At 39.0% G+C, this 13,317-nt stretch overlaps 3 protein-coding genes across 4 annotated transcripts; 2 read left to right on the forward strand and 1 right to left on the reverse strand.

Moving 5' to 3' along the window:
- The first annotated feature begins 892 nt into the window (after nucleotides 1-892).
- Nucleotides 893-1,765, forward strand: LOC116013769 (peroxisomal membrane protein 11-4). The gene has a single exon (XM_031253697.1). The coding sequence runs from the start codon at nucleotides 968-970 to the stop codon at nucleotides 1,634-1,636; it is 669 nt and encodes a 222-aa protein (XP_031109557.1). The 5' UTR covers nucleotides 893-967; the 3' UTR covers nucleotides 1,637-1,765.
- Nucleotides 1,766-3,349: 1,584 nt separating this feature from the next.
- Nucleotides 3,350-6,095, forward strand: LOC116014330 (cell number regulator 6-like). 2 transcript variants are annotated; one of them, XM_031254365.1, is made up of 5 exons: nucleotides 3,350-3,521; nucleotides 3,627-3,737; nucleotides 4,411-4,525; nucleotides 4,982-5,253; nucleotides 5,566-6,095. In XM_031254365.1, the coding sequence occupies exons 2-5, from the start codon at nucleotides 3,627-3,629 to the stop codon at nucleotides 5,791-5,793; spliced, it is 726 nt and encodes a 241-aa protein (XP_031110225.1). In that variant the 5' UTR covers nucleotides 3,350-3,521; the 3' UTR covers nucleotides 5,794-6,095. The 2 variants fall into 2 exon arrangements, with proteins under 2 accessions (XP_031110225.1, XP_031110224.1); XM_031254364.1 differs by having other exon boundaries at nucleotides 3,351-3,521; nucleotides 3,622-3,737.
- A 3,049-nt stretch (nucleotides 6,096-9,144) lies between these two features.
- On the reverse strand, nucleotides 9,145-12,457 carry LOC116012589 (calcium-transporting ATPase 12, plasma membrane-type-like). The gene has a single exon (XM_031252164.1). It carries the CDS (start codon nucleotides 12,359-12,361, stop codon nucleotides 9,329-9,331), a length of 3,033 nt encoding a protein of 1,010 aa, XP_031108024.1. The 5' UTR covers nucleotides 12,362-12,457; the 3' UTR covers nucleotides 9,145-9,328.
- Between the last annotated feature and the right edge of the window lie 860 nt (nucleotides 12,458-13,317).

Raw genomic sequence — 13,317 nt, forward strand, 5'->3', positions numbered from 1 at the left:
GGACATAAGAACAGCTCGTGAAAAATTAAGAGACATCATCAACCTGACATGGCTCAATAATTCCTCCTTTGCAACAAAACCTGTTTGTTGCACCAAGCATTACGGTCGTGTGAAGAACAGTTGGGTACCCATTGACAGTAACGGCGATGAAGACTCGAGTATGGACTGCAAATTCTGTAAATGTGACAAAGAAATTTCTCACATTTTAAAATTTGGATTGAGATTCTATATTGAAAGTTTATAGTTACATTACTCATTAATATATCTGTTTTTTATGCATAAGAATTAGATATGTACGTAGAATTATCTTGTTCCAATTTTACATGACTTACAATTTATTCATATTCATTGGGTTACTGATTGGTCAAACAAGTGCATTCTTCTTTCTTTGTTTATTTTATACTCCGTATATAACACTTTTAAAATAATTTGCATTTTATGTAATTTTTAAATGTATAAATTTTATATCCTAACACTGAATTAAATAATTAAAAAATTTGATCAAGTGGAGCACGGTGACTCTATCTTCCCGATGAGAGGTATAAGTTCGAACCAACAAATTATTCTGTGGACTCGGGTCAAGATGAACCTAGTTCAAAATATACAATTTATATATTGAATGCTCACAATTTGAATTGTGAAAATTCAATATGTAAATTGTGACAAGGTGGATCTGGGTCTACTATATAACTATTGGTTTGAGTCACATGAGTGAGTGTGGGTTTTTCTGGTCAAGAAAAAAATAAAAAAAAAAAATACTGTGGATGGTGAGATGGGGGTGGTTAGAAGGCAAAAGAATGGTGTCCAAACATTTATTATATGGATTTATCCTGGGAATATAATTTTGTGGCTGTCATTAATTTTCTACATAGATGATAGAACTGCATGGCTCTTAGACTCTTGCTTGCAATCTTCTTCTTCTTCTCCCTCAATAAGCTAACTAGATAGCTAGCCATCAATAACAGCCATGAATGACACAGTAGACAAGCTCGTCATCTTCCTGGCCAAGAGAGACGGCATTGACAAGCTAGTAAAAACCTTCCAATACGTCTCCAAGCTGGTCAACTGGCGGGTCGAGAAAACCCGCCCGGAATTCGCCCACCGGGCCAAGCAATGGGAGGTCGCCTCCGGCCTCAGCCGCAAGGCCTTCCGTACCGGCCGTTTCCTCACCGGTTTCAACGCCCTCCGCCGCTCCCCGGGCCCCACCCCCGCCTTCCGCCTCCTCGCCGTCCTCGCCAACTCCGGCGAGATGGTCTACTTCTTCTTCGACCATATTCTCTGGCTCTCGCGGGTCGGCGTCCTCGACGCCAAGCTCGCCCGACGGATGAGCTTCGTCTCGGCCTTCGGCGAGTCGGTCGGGTACGTGTTCTTCGTTATCTCGGATCTCATCCTCATATCGCGCGGGATACGAGCGGAGAGAAAATTGGCAAAGGAGAAGGATGAGAATGAAGAGGAAATGAAGAAGATTAGAGCGGATAGAGTGATGAGATTGATGGCGGTGGCGGCTAACATTGCGGACCTTATTATAGCATTGGCTGATATTGAACCGAACCCCTTTTGCTGCCATGCCGTTACGCTGGGAATCAGTGGTTTGGTTTCTGCATGGGCTGGTTGGTATAGGAATTGGCCCTCATGAACACATATATATTTCATTGAATTAGTTACATCAAAAACTTATACCCAAATTAAACTACATGTCATATAATGTAATAAATTTCGATCTGTTTTTCTGCGTTTAGATCAGAGTTTTTTCTTGTTGCATGTATATGTGGATGTCTTGATGAATTCATTTGAATGCGCGCGGCCGGATATGCATTATATTGCACTGTTTAATTTGTAGATTCTATACATATATATATATTCCAGGTAATATATGGAAGAGATAAATGTTTAATAAAAGCAAATAATAAGGGCCAATGTATGTGATGTAAATACGGTGATTCCTACGGATACATAGAAGTATCGAGGTCGGATCGTATAGAGATCCTTCTTTAGTTGGCTTGTTGGTTTAAGTTTGTAAGTTCGGTCCTCTAGCAAGGGGTCAGAGGGTTTGGAACTGATAATAGGTAGGTGAAAAAGTCAAAAGTCCACCATTCGAGTTGATAATAGGTAGGTGAAAAAAGTCAAAAGTCCACCCTTCTGCCATAAATGTGGTATTTATAGGAGGGACACATGTCGGGAGTCCGGCATGATAGACACGTGTTGAGCATGCACTAGGGAGGTTTGGGAGCAGCGCCTTGATGGTCACGTGTTATAAGATTCATGTCTACCCACTGAGATATCCAGCTCCATATATAAAGTGGTCGGGCTTCCTCGGGGAGGTCGTCCCGACCTGAATTGGTCATGAGAGTTCCTCATGTAGTGAAACGCCACTACAACCTCCAGTCAGTTCGATTGTGGTCGGGCCTCCTCGGGGAGGTCGTCCTGACCTGAATTGGTCATGAGAGTTCCTCATGTAGTGAAACGCCACTACAACCTCCAGTCAGTTCGATTGTCACCTCCAGGTTGGGAACGTCGAGCTAACTGGTTAGTAAAGATCGGAAATGATCCCTTTCAACGACGTGTATAGGTATCGAGCTCTTGTACGAGGTGAAGTGGGAGGTATTCTCGATGAATTGAATATTCCCTATCAGTATGGTATAACTATATTATTAACTTAAACTTGTATGTGGTTTAGGTATAATTATTTGTAAAACATATAAGATCAAAAAATTAAAATCGAATTCGCGTATAACGATTGAAACTTCTATTTATATCTACTATAATTTTCTTGAAATTCTAAGAAGCATATAGGTAACACTAAGTTTATGGTTTAATTTCAAGGTGACATATATATCACTTCTTGTGCTACGATATGATCACACGTTCTAGTCGGACACATTTAATGATATTTTATACACATGATTTACACATTTTGATTATTAGATTGGGCCGATGATGTGGGCCAAGTCTAGTAAATACGCTAAATTAAATTTATTAGATTAACATCTTATTCACCATCAAAAGACGAAATCACTCATCCTAGGACTGTCGCACCTCAACTCAACAAGATTGTAGAGTAATAAATTATAATAATTCAACTGCTTTTTAAGTAGGACGCTTAATGCCCTCAATCTTGAGTTATTATTTAATGAGAAAGATTTATGAGCTCAAATTTAAATCCGGTTGGACCGTCTCCAACATCCATTAAATTCCCCACAAAGACTTGTATAGACCATTAGGCCGTAGTTACCATTTGGGGCAAAACATTTGTAAGAAAACTCAGGATTACAAGACACTTAGAGTCGTGGCAGATGTTTATTGGTTGACAATTAAGGTCAAATGTACCGGTTACGACTTTCGACCAAGCGCTAAACAACATTGAACCAAAACCGACTCAACTGCGAATTCGTCGTTGTTAGCGACGCCGGACTATATAAAGCATTTCTCGATCTCATCTTCATACATAGCTACAAGTCTTTGCCCGAGTTGACTCAGTCCTAGCTGCTCTGGGAACGGCCACTCGCAGTACTGGATTCAAGGTACGAACTAAACTACTGGCGAGCTTGATTTTCGAGTGAATTGCTTTCACTGACGCAAAATTTTGAGTTTACAATTGTTGTTTTTGGTTGAATTATGTAGATCAGATGGCGGAAGGTGGAATTCAATCGAGGTATGTGAAGTTGACGAAAGATCAGGCGCCGCTTGAGGAGGACATTAAGCCCGGTGAGCTCAATCTGCCCATTGATGTCCCTCAGGTTTGTCTCTATCACTCGCTCGCTATGTTGATCTGTGTAGATCCTTCTTATAGAGCAAATGTACTTGAAATGGCGGTCTAGTATAATTTTCTCGCGTAACGGACCTATTGGGAATTTAATAATGGATGTTTAGGTTCGATTTGCGTTCTATTGTGTGTTCTAACCTAAACCTGCGGTGGAGCTCTGCAATTTCTTAATAATGATTGTGCTTATGGAGCAATGATAGTGGAGTTGCTTTGCTATCTGTTACTGACTTGCTGTTCATGAAGTTTGCTTCTTTCTGAGAACCCTAGGGTAGAAAGGTTCATGTTTTGCCAGTGGTGACTGGAGTGGGGATTATTTTCAATAGATGAGATGCCTGAGGTTTTGAGTGGATGAATTTGTGAATATGTTTGTCAGGTGTGACTCTCAAGTCCTTAATTCTGAATTCTGAAGAATGGTGTAAATTCTATAAGAGGAGAGTTAAAGGTTAATGTTGATAATAATAATAATAAAAAGACCACATTTTGTTTCTGTATTTTACTGTTTTCGTATAAACTCTTGGATAAGCATTCCTGGTGTTATCTGGAGTCAATACAGAGTAATCTAAAGGGTTACACCAAATGTCTCTGTAGACCACATTTTTGGCCATATGCTTTCAAAATCCATTCTTCATCTGTGATTCATTTTGCAGTTATCTGTTCGCAAGTGCAATGAATGTGGGCAGCCTTTGCCTGAAAGTTTTGAGCCTCCTGCTGATGAACCTTGGATGACTGGGATCTTTGGATGTACTGAAGATAGGGATAGCTGTAAGTTCTCTTCTGCATATTATGCTATGAAGCTCAAATTAGCAGTTGTCTCTAGTTTTTTTAAAAATTCCTTTGCATCTCTTTTGCATTCATATACTATGCAAAACTTTTTATGGCTTGTAATATCCTGATATATGAGGTAAAGCTTATAGCTTCAAGGTATTTTATCAGTTTCCATCACTTCGACCTCTTCTTGTGCATAAGTTGAACAAATCAGTAACAGTATTTTCTTGCTTCTACTCATATAGTCAACTACTTGCTACTGTGATCACAGTATATTGTGTCTGAAGATCAACAGACTTATTTTCTGGAATTTTTAATTCCCTATTTTGTCCATCATGGTACAGCTAATGTCTGGAAGTAACTATAGTCTCTCTAGTATTTGTCCCACACTCCCATGTATTCAACAAGTTGTCTGCTGCAGCCCTTGCAAAGTTGTTTTTATTGCTTTTACAGGTTGGACTGGACTTTTTTGCCCATGTGTCCTGTTTGGGCGTAACATTGAGCAATTGAGAGAAGATACTCCTTGGACACAACCGTGCCTGTGCCATGCCATTTTTGTCGAGGGAGGTATTGCTCTTGCAGTAGCAACAGCAGCATTAAATGGCATTGTATTTGATCCTAGGACATCGTTCCTTATCTGCGAAGGCTTGTTCTTTGGTTGGTGGATGTGTGGGATATACACTGGTCTCTTTCGCCAATCGTTGCAGAAGAAGTATCATCTCAAGGTGATATTTTCTCTCTTTGTTTTAAACGTTATCCTCTATTAAAAGTACATTAATCTCCTCACGTTATGCTCCATATGCAGTCTCACTTGCATGTTATTTTGTCAGATATAAGATGTATTATGACTTAATGTTCTCTGTTTGCAACTCAGCAACCAGGAAATGCAATATTTTCTCCCGAACTTTGAGCATTATGTTCTGAGTCACAATTAATGTTTTTTTGCATCATTTCTACTTCAAACAAATTTAGGGCCCACTTTTAGATTTCAACTAATGTTACTGATCTCATACATTCCCTGTTGAATCTCGATGCAGAATTCCCCTTGTGACCCCTGCATGGTGCATTGCTGCATGCACTGGTGTGCCTTGTGCCAGGAGCATAGAGAGATGAAGGGCCGTCTATCAGATAACGTTGTTATGCCAATGACGATTGTCAATCCTCCACCTGTCCAAGAGATGACTGCTTCTGGCGACAACCAGGAATCTGCTCCGTCTTCCACAAATGCCCCTGGGCAGACGAACCTCGAGATGCAAGCTTTGTGAAGCTTCCTACTCTCAAAGAGTCTCGGGAAGTACTCAATTGAAAGATTCAAATATACTCTGAAAGATTGATGGTGGATGATTTGCTCCTTTGGTGGTATATAGATGGGGAACTGTTTGCTGTTACTGGAGATTGGAGAAAGTATAGTTCAATACACCAAAAAACAAACCTTTTTTGCAGTAGAGTTTCAGAAATTGTTTTCAATCTCTTGCAAACCGGAAACTGCTTCTAGTTTTTGAACCTATAGTTGCATATATACTTGCCTTCTTTGATGGTTGAGTTTCAGAGCTCAGGTTTTCTTATACCTTAACTGCTCAATTTTTATTTTTATTTTTTGTTTTAAATTTTAGTAGTCTCAATGACAAATTATTGCATATATCAGGGGTATATCTTATTACGTGGACTATAATCCATGATATGAGCATTGAGTCCTTATGGAGTGAACACGGCAAATTATACCATAAGTTAGCGGTTATCTTGAATCTCGGACTTTGATCTAAAATGATATTGTTGAAGTTAACATGTTATGCATTATGTGCTTGTAAATATATTAAAGCACATAATGTTAACTGTAGGCACATGATGCGTAGTTAATACATTATGTGATTATTCAAAAAAAAATTATATGCCTTTAATTTATTCAGACACAGTTTATTAATTAAAACACATAATATGTTAATTGTAAGTACAATTGAATGAACATACGGAGTATATAATAAGGATTGATTAGTGATTTAGTATCCCATTATGAAGCAGGCCAGTTTGTTGGGCTCGAATTTGGCTGCGGTATTAAAAATAAAGCTCTAAACTTTAAATTTGAATTTAAAAGTGATTTAAACATTTTTAAGTATTTTGTTTTTTGGTGGGAACCTTTTTAAGTATTTGATTCCCACTAGACTTTGATCTGAATTTAAAAGTCTTTTTATGTATTTGACTCACATTAGAATTTGATCTTACCCAAAGCACTTATAAACAAGGCTAGCTGCAATATGTTTTTTGTGAAATTACAAAAGTGCGATCGGTTTACAAGATGTATTATTCATCAAGTCGTCTTCGTAAGTGGCCAGAGACAACATATGAGCATTTTTATGGAACCGAAGACATGTCAGGCATTACTGTTAACCAGGAAGACATGGCAGGGTTTTGTAGGGACAAGAAAAAGAAATCTAAGCAGAGACGAAGTTGGTGTCAATTTTTCCAGTGTTTTGAGTTTTTAAAATTATATTTTTGCAATGAGTAATTGGCCAATTGCTTTCCCTTTTTTTGCTATGTGTAACTTTTCCATAATATGGACTAATATACAGAATTCTTATTCTTTTATGAGGTATTGTAAAATTTATTGACAGCTCAATTGGTCACATGAGTCTCACCAACAACACGTGACTGTATTCAATGTTTGTATTACCATGATTTACATCCTCTTTAAATGATCGGATTAATCTTCAACAGTCATAATGAATTACTAATCTTTTGAGAAAAGAAAAAATTAATCAATAAATCTCGTAATTACTATTTAAAAATATACATAAAATAAACTTTACTCATATATATTAGCTCATAAAATACACACACATATAAAAAAGGAAAAACTCCAAGTAAAACAAAGCAAAAGTGTTTTGCAGCTCACGCTCACAGTCCACATGCACACTTCACGAACAAACAGTGTATCCGTAGATTAATGTTGTTTGGTGCTTTATATGCTTCGTACGTTCTTGATTGTCGGACACATCTGGGATGACTGCCTGCTTTTGATTTCTGAGCGGAGCTCTGCGTGATGGGGTCTGCTTATTTAATGGATTCTCTTGCCCCCAGGTGATTACCCAACTCATCCTTATTACTAACCTGCCCAAAAATGCCATCTTTTCTTAATTTTCCTTGCTCCCTTGGCTGGATTACTGTGTTTCTGTGTAGTCAAGGTCCCATTTTTCTTGTCCTTAGGAGCTGTTGGTCCCCAGAGCTAGCTTTTATGGCTTATTTCAGCTAAATTTGAGATTTTTAGACTGCCCAACCACTAGATTTAGTGAAGTTTCTTGGCTCGAGATGCTGCTCCATAGACCTTATTGTTTATCTTGTGAAACTTATGTGGCTTTAGCTTCCATTTTACTCAAACACTCATTTTTGAGAAAATTTTACTTTTCATCCCCTAACTATTAAATTTTGTTTTTGACTATTAAAATTTTCTAATTAGGTGCATAACTATGGAATATGTATCTTATTTGGTCATGCCGTCCAATTTTTTGGCTACTATTGCCGGAAGGACTACTGCATTTCCTTCTTCTGAAAGGAGCACTGCATTTGCTTCTTCCGGAAGCAGCACTTCTGGCAATAGTTGGTAGGGAAATTGGACAACAAAATTCATATGTGATACAAATTACATGAATTGTGATTCATGTATAATAGTCGGGGATCAAAAGTGAAATCTATTCCTCATTTTTGTTTGGGACAATGTTTTAGCACTGCTTAATGTTGCAACCAACAAAAGAAGTTGTTAAATACATGGTCTGCCCATTGATGTGGGTGGAAGAAGAGTCAAGAAACTGATAAAGAATTAAAGTGTGTTATTACTTTAAGTTGGTGAATGGCTTCCATGGAGACCCCACTCGTCCATTTAAGTGTGTTATTACTTTAAGTTGTGTCAACACCAGCAGGCAACTTGAAGTTCAAAAAGGGGTTGAGTCATCCACTTTTTTCAACCAAACGAAATGTTTTATGTTTGTCGTTGAAACAAAAACATTATTTGTCCTCTAATGTTACATTGTTGTCACCCTCTCCAACTACTAGTGTAGTTTTTCCTGTCCAAAATGTTTATGGACTGTACAGTTTATTTTGAACTTTCAACTCAAACAACCTTTGTGGAAGCTTCGGTTCAACAAAATCCTAGTTTAACTTTCCATACTATTTACATTCGTATACTTTTGCTAGTGTGATGATGGGTCGTGGACAGCTGCTACAGAACATGCCTCCTAGTCAAGGGGCATAGTGTTAATGTGTATCTGTTAGGCTTTATAATCTTATCAGACATGTTTTCCTTATAATAGTTGTCAGCTTAGGAAATATTCTGTTGCAAATATCAAGTTTCTTCTTTAGAAATATACGGTGGCATCTTAACTAATTAAACATTGTGTGGTTTATGTGATTTTGAATGGCGGACCTTTTATTTGTTTGATGCAGTTGAACAGCTTATTGGATGCAAGGATTTCCCATATTCTCTTGAGAAATATATTCATGAATTCTGTTTTATGTTTGTTACTTCATGCCTATAACACCGTTTTTTCTCTTTTACTAAATTACGAGTTGTTTGTTTCTGAATTAACGGCCATAGATGTTAAGTTATGGTGTAAAAAGAAAATGAGTGGTGCAATCAGTCTCAATGGCAGACCATTAAGCCAGATTGGAATCAACAATGCTTATGATATATTTTAATACTCCGTAATATATAATATGCTTGAGATCTAAGAAACAAGTGCTTGAAAAGAAAGGAACGATGATCTATCTAATAATTGTATCTATTTCAATATGCAGGGTGTGCAGCTCGATCTAGGCATTGTCTTCACGAGAAAGACGTTTGTGAGTAACCGGAATACACTTGGCAAGCCAACCAATTGGCCATGATAATGCAGCAATTCCAATGCACGCAGCCCATTGCCATGAGTTCAGTCGCTGAGTATAAGCAAACTTGTTCAACGCTTCCACCATAACCACCTGTAAAATTATTGTCCCACCAATGATCCCCAAAAACAGCTTATTCTTCAGTATTCCCTTGAAGATGTTCTTGTTCTCTAGCTTCCTTGCGTTGAACTCGTTGAAAACTTGGCAGAAGACGAAAGTGTTGAATATTAAGGTATCCTTCACCTTCTTACTCACCCCGAAGATTGAGCTACCTCTGAATTGTAGAACGAGTAATACGATGATTTGATACAGAGCCTGAGCGCTGAGATTCCTCCACATTACAGCAGTTATAAGAGGCTCAGTTCGGCCAACTGGTTTCTTTGTCATGAGATCATCGGTGGGCTGTTCGGTTGCGAGAGCCAACGCCCCGAGAGAATCCATTATGAGGTTAACCCAAAGAAGCTGGACTGCTGTGAGCGGGACTTGGCCAGATGATAATGCAGCCACGAAGTTTATCGTGAGAGCAGCCACGTTTACTGTGAGCTGAAACTGAATGAACTTTTGGATGTTGTTGTACACACACCGACCCCATTTCAGAACGGTAACCACGGATTTGAAGTTGTCATCCAAGATAACGATATCCGAGCTCTCCTTGGCCACTTCTGTGCCCTGGATTCCCATGGAAAGCCCGATATCTGCTTCTTTGAGCGCTGGTGCATCATTCGTACCGTCTCCTGTTACTGCCACGACGTGGCCCTTCTGCTTCAGACATTTCACCATCAAAAGCTTGTCGAATGGAGACGATCTCGCCATTATGCAGATACTATCAATTTTCGCCATTCGTTCTTGATCTGAGTAATTTCTAAACGTTGTTCCATCGATTACTGCACTGTCTATATTGTCTCCTTCCTTCAATATCCCACATTCAATAGCTATTGCTTTTGCAGTGAAAATATTGTCTCCTGTGATCATTTTGATTTTGACTCCGGCTTCTCTGCAGGCATCAACTGCTTCTTTAGCTCCAGGGCGACACGGATCCTTAATTCCAACCAACCCTAGTAAGGTCAGTTCACTTTCTTCGAGTTTCTCGCTTTGTTCTCGAGCTACTTTGTAAGCAAATGCAACACATCTTAGGCTCTTACATGCTAAGTCTCTGATTATTAACTGAAAATTTGCCCTTTCTTCGTCATCCAAAGCTTTTATCTCGCCACTTTTGACATGATACTTGGAGCACATATCCAGAATCATCTCAGCCGCGCCTTTCCAGTGCGTTTGAACTCCCGTCCTGTGATTCTTCCTCACCAATGCACCACTTCTTTTCTTTTGTGAGTTAAAAGCTTCGACTTGGAGGATTTCGTGGCCTTGCTTTAGTCCATTAAAATCCAGGGCTAAATCAGAAACTGCCCATAGAAGGATAGCTGATTCTGTCGGGCTACCTGAAATTTCTGGAAGGGTAGCAGAATTTGACATATAAACTTCACCGCTCGTGTTTAAAGCAACGCCTTTTTGGATTAGTTCAATTAGGTCAGAGGCTATTATCTCGAGTGATTTTCCTTTCTCTATTTGCTCTTTACCTAACCAAAATTCAGTTACCTGCATCTGGTTTAACGTGAGTGTCCCGGTTTTGTCTGTGCAGATTGTGGTGGCTGAGCCCATTGTCTCGCAAGCTGAGAGCTTTCGGACCATTGCATTGTCCTTCATCATCCTCTTCATCGAGACTGCCAGGTTTAGCGTGACAGCCAAAGGTAAGCCTTCTGGAATTGCAACTACTACAATAGTTACTGCTGCAGCTATGATGAGTAGAATAGAATTCACTATATCACTAGCTTTAGTTTTGCTCCCAATGAACTCCTTATGACCACTTTCATCTTGTGTGTTTCCCGTGAAATAACGAACCATCATGACCACGAGAACGAGCACAGCAACGCTGAGACCGACCTTCCCGATGCAGGAAGTGAGGTTGTTTAGGCGTTGTTGCAATGGCGTCTCGTCGTTCATTTCGTGAGCTGTTATCGAGCTCATCATTTGTCCCCACGACGTGTTCATGCCCACGGATGTGACGAGCATATGGCCATACCCGTCTGTCACTTTTGTGCCCGAAACCATAAAGGGATTTCGGGCCTCGTCCACTTCAATGTGGTTGCTCTCTCCTGTCATGCTGGACTCATCGACTCTCATCGAGAAACCGTCCAAGAACAACCCGTCAGCAGGTATCTGATCCCCCGTTTTTAAGCACACAACGTCTCCCACTACAATTTCAAAGATTGAAATTGCTTGCCTTCGCCCGTCCCTCACTACCTCGACTTTAATGTTACTGCTTTCATTAGATAGTTTCAAAAACTGTCTGCTTTGTTTGTAGTTACTGATGGAAGAAACCGCGAGAACTAGAAAGATAGCCACGATTATGCTGCCCCCATCGTACCATCCATCCTCGGGGCCGTGCTCTTTGATCCCGAATCCAAGAGACAGAACCGCACATATTAGAAGGATGATGATTGTGGTGTCCTTGAACGCTTCAAGAACAAAAGTGAAAAAACTTTTAGCAGGTGCCTTCTTGTACGTGTTGGAACCGAAAAAATCAATTCTATTTTCTATGCCAGCTGCATTGCCATCAATCCCGCAATTCTCATCAGCTCCAAGCACAGCCGCCATTGCCTTAACCCCGCCAAGGCGAGAGAGCCCTTCCATGTCCCTCTTGCTAACCATTTCACTCAGCATATTCTTGTCAATGTCAAAAGAGGGTTTGTGATCCTTATCTTCAATGGCAACGGCAACAAAAGATCTGCTGCTCAATAACCTCGAGAATCCCGAGCTTTCCTTAGCAGCAACAATCCTCTTCTTGGTCAAGAAAACCAAGAAACAGATGGCTTTGTAGGCTTTCTGCCACCGCTTTCGAGGCTTTTGCATGGAGCGGATGAACACAATTGTGTCATCAGTAGGGTTTGGTGAAGGTGGAGCCATGGCAATGAATGCAGAGAAACAAAACACTTAACAACAGAGGGATTAATGAAGGGATATATATATATATAATAAGAGCTAGAGAGGTATTTTGCTAGTGATTTTGAGTTGATACATTGTTTCTTTCTTTTATAATGAGAATCCACATCTTATGAATGGTAGGAGGGGGGGTAAAAACGTGTGTTTTCCTAGTATTTCGCACTTTTTAACCACTTGGTTAATTTCTTGGAAGTTACCAAGTAATTTCTTGGAAATACCTGGGAAATTGAGGAAGAAGTATGAATGGGAAAAGACTCTGAGTGAAGGAACATATATTTTTAGATATTCTTGTAATATTTACAATATAACAAGACTTTACTATTATCAAAACATTAATTCTAGCTTGACTTAACTAGGTAGTTGTTGACCATGTTTAATTTTAAATGAATAATTTCATAACAATCAGCGAGAAACTTCAAAAAAGCTGTTTCAAATTGACTCTTGACTTAAAGAAAAAAAAAAAAAAAGGTTAGGAAGTATTTTATTTCCTTTTTGAAAGGATACAACATGAAGTTCACCACTACTTTCTTCTTGTGAGAAGATCAATTTTTTATTATTATAATATTAAACGAAAATATAATGAATTTACGATAAACCATCTAATTCACGTTTTCTTGAAAATTTTAATGAATTTATATTGTAACTTCTAATCCACTACCAAACCTAACCTGACGATTTCCGTGAAAACGAATGGAACCATAGCATATGCTACGGAGTTGGCTGCTTTCAATTTCATGAGCTGAGTCAAGCAAATAATATTTTCTTTAGTCAATGATCATGGACTTTTAGTCAAGTATATGGTCAATAATCATTTCTTTATTACAGTATTACCCAATGGTGCCTTTGATGTTGCGAAGAGAAAACGTAACTAAATAGATTGGAAGGATTCAAGAACAAAATGTAATCGAAAACGTCGCTAC

The sequence above is a fragment of the Ipomoea triloba genome, chromosome 3 (genome assembly GCF_003576645.1).
Source record: "Ipomoea triloba cultivar NCNSP0323 chromosome 3, ASM357664v1".
Classification (NCBI taxonomy): Eukaryota; Viridiplantae; Streptophyta; class Magnoliopsida; order Solanales; family Convolvulaceae; genus Ipomoea; species Ipomoea triloba.

What these genes read in the sequence shown, in the direction of transcription:
- LOC116013769 (XM_031253697.1), top strand. Translation starts at nt 968, where the DNA reads ATGAATGACACAGTAGACAAGCTCGTCATCTTCCTGGCCAAGAGAGAC.
- LOC116014330 (XM_031254365.1), top strand. Translation starts at nt 3,627, where the DNA reads ATGGCGGAAGGTGGAATTCAATCGAGGTATGTGAAGTTGACGAAAGAT. An exon ending in TACTGAAGATAGGGATAGCT is followed by an intron (nt 4,526 to 4,981) that starts GTAAGTTCTCTT and finishes TTGCTTTTACAG; the next exon opens with GTTGGACTGGACTTTTTTGC. An exon ending in AGAAGAAGTATCATCTCAAG is followed by an intron (nt 5,254 to 5,565) that starts GTGATATTTTCT and finishes ATCTCGATGCAG; the next exon opens with AATTCCCCTTGTGACCCCTG.
- LOC116012589 (XM_031252164.1), bottom strand. Translation starts at nt 12,361, where the DNA reads ATGGCTCCACCTTCACCAAACCCTACTGATGACACAATTGTGTTCATC.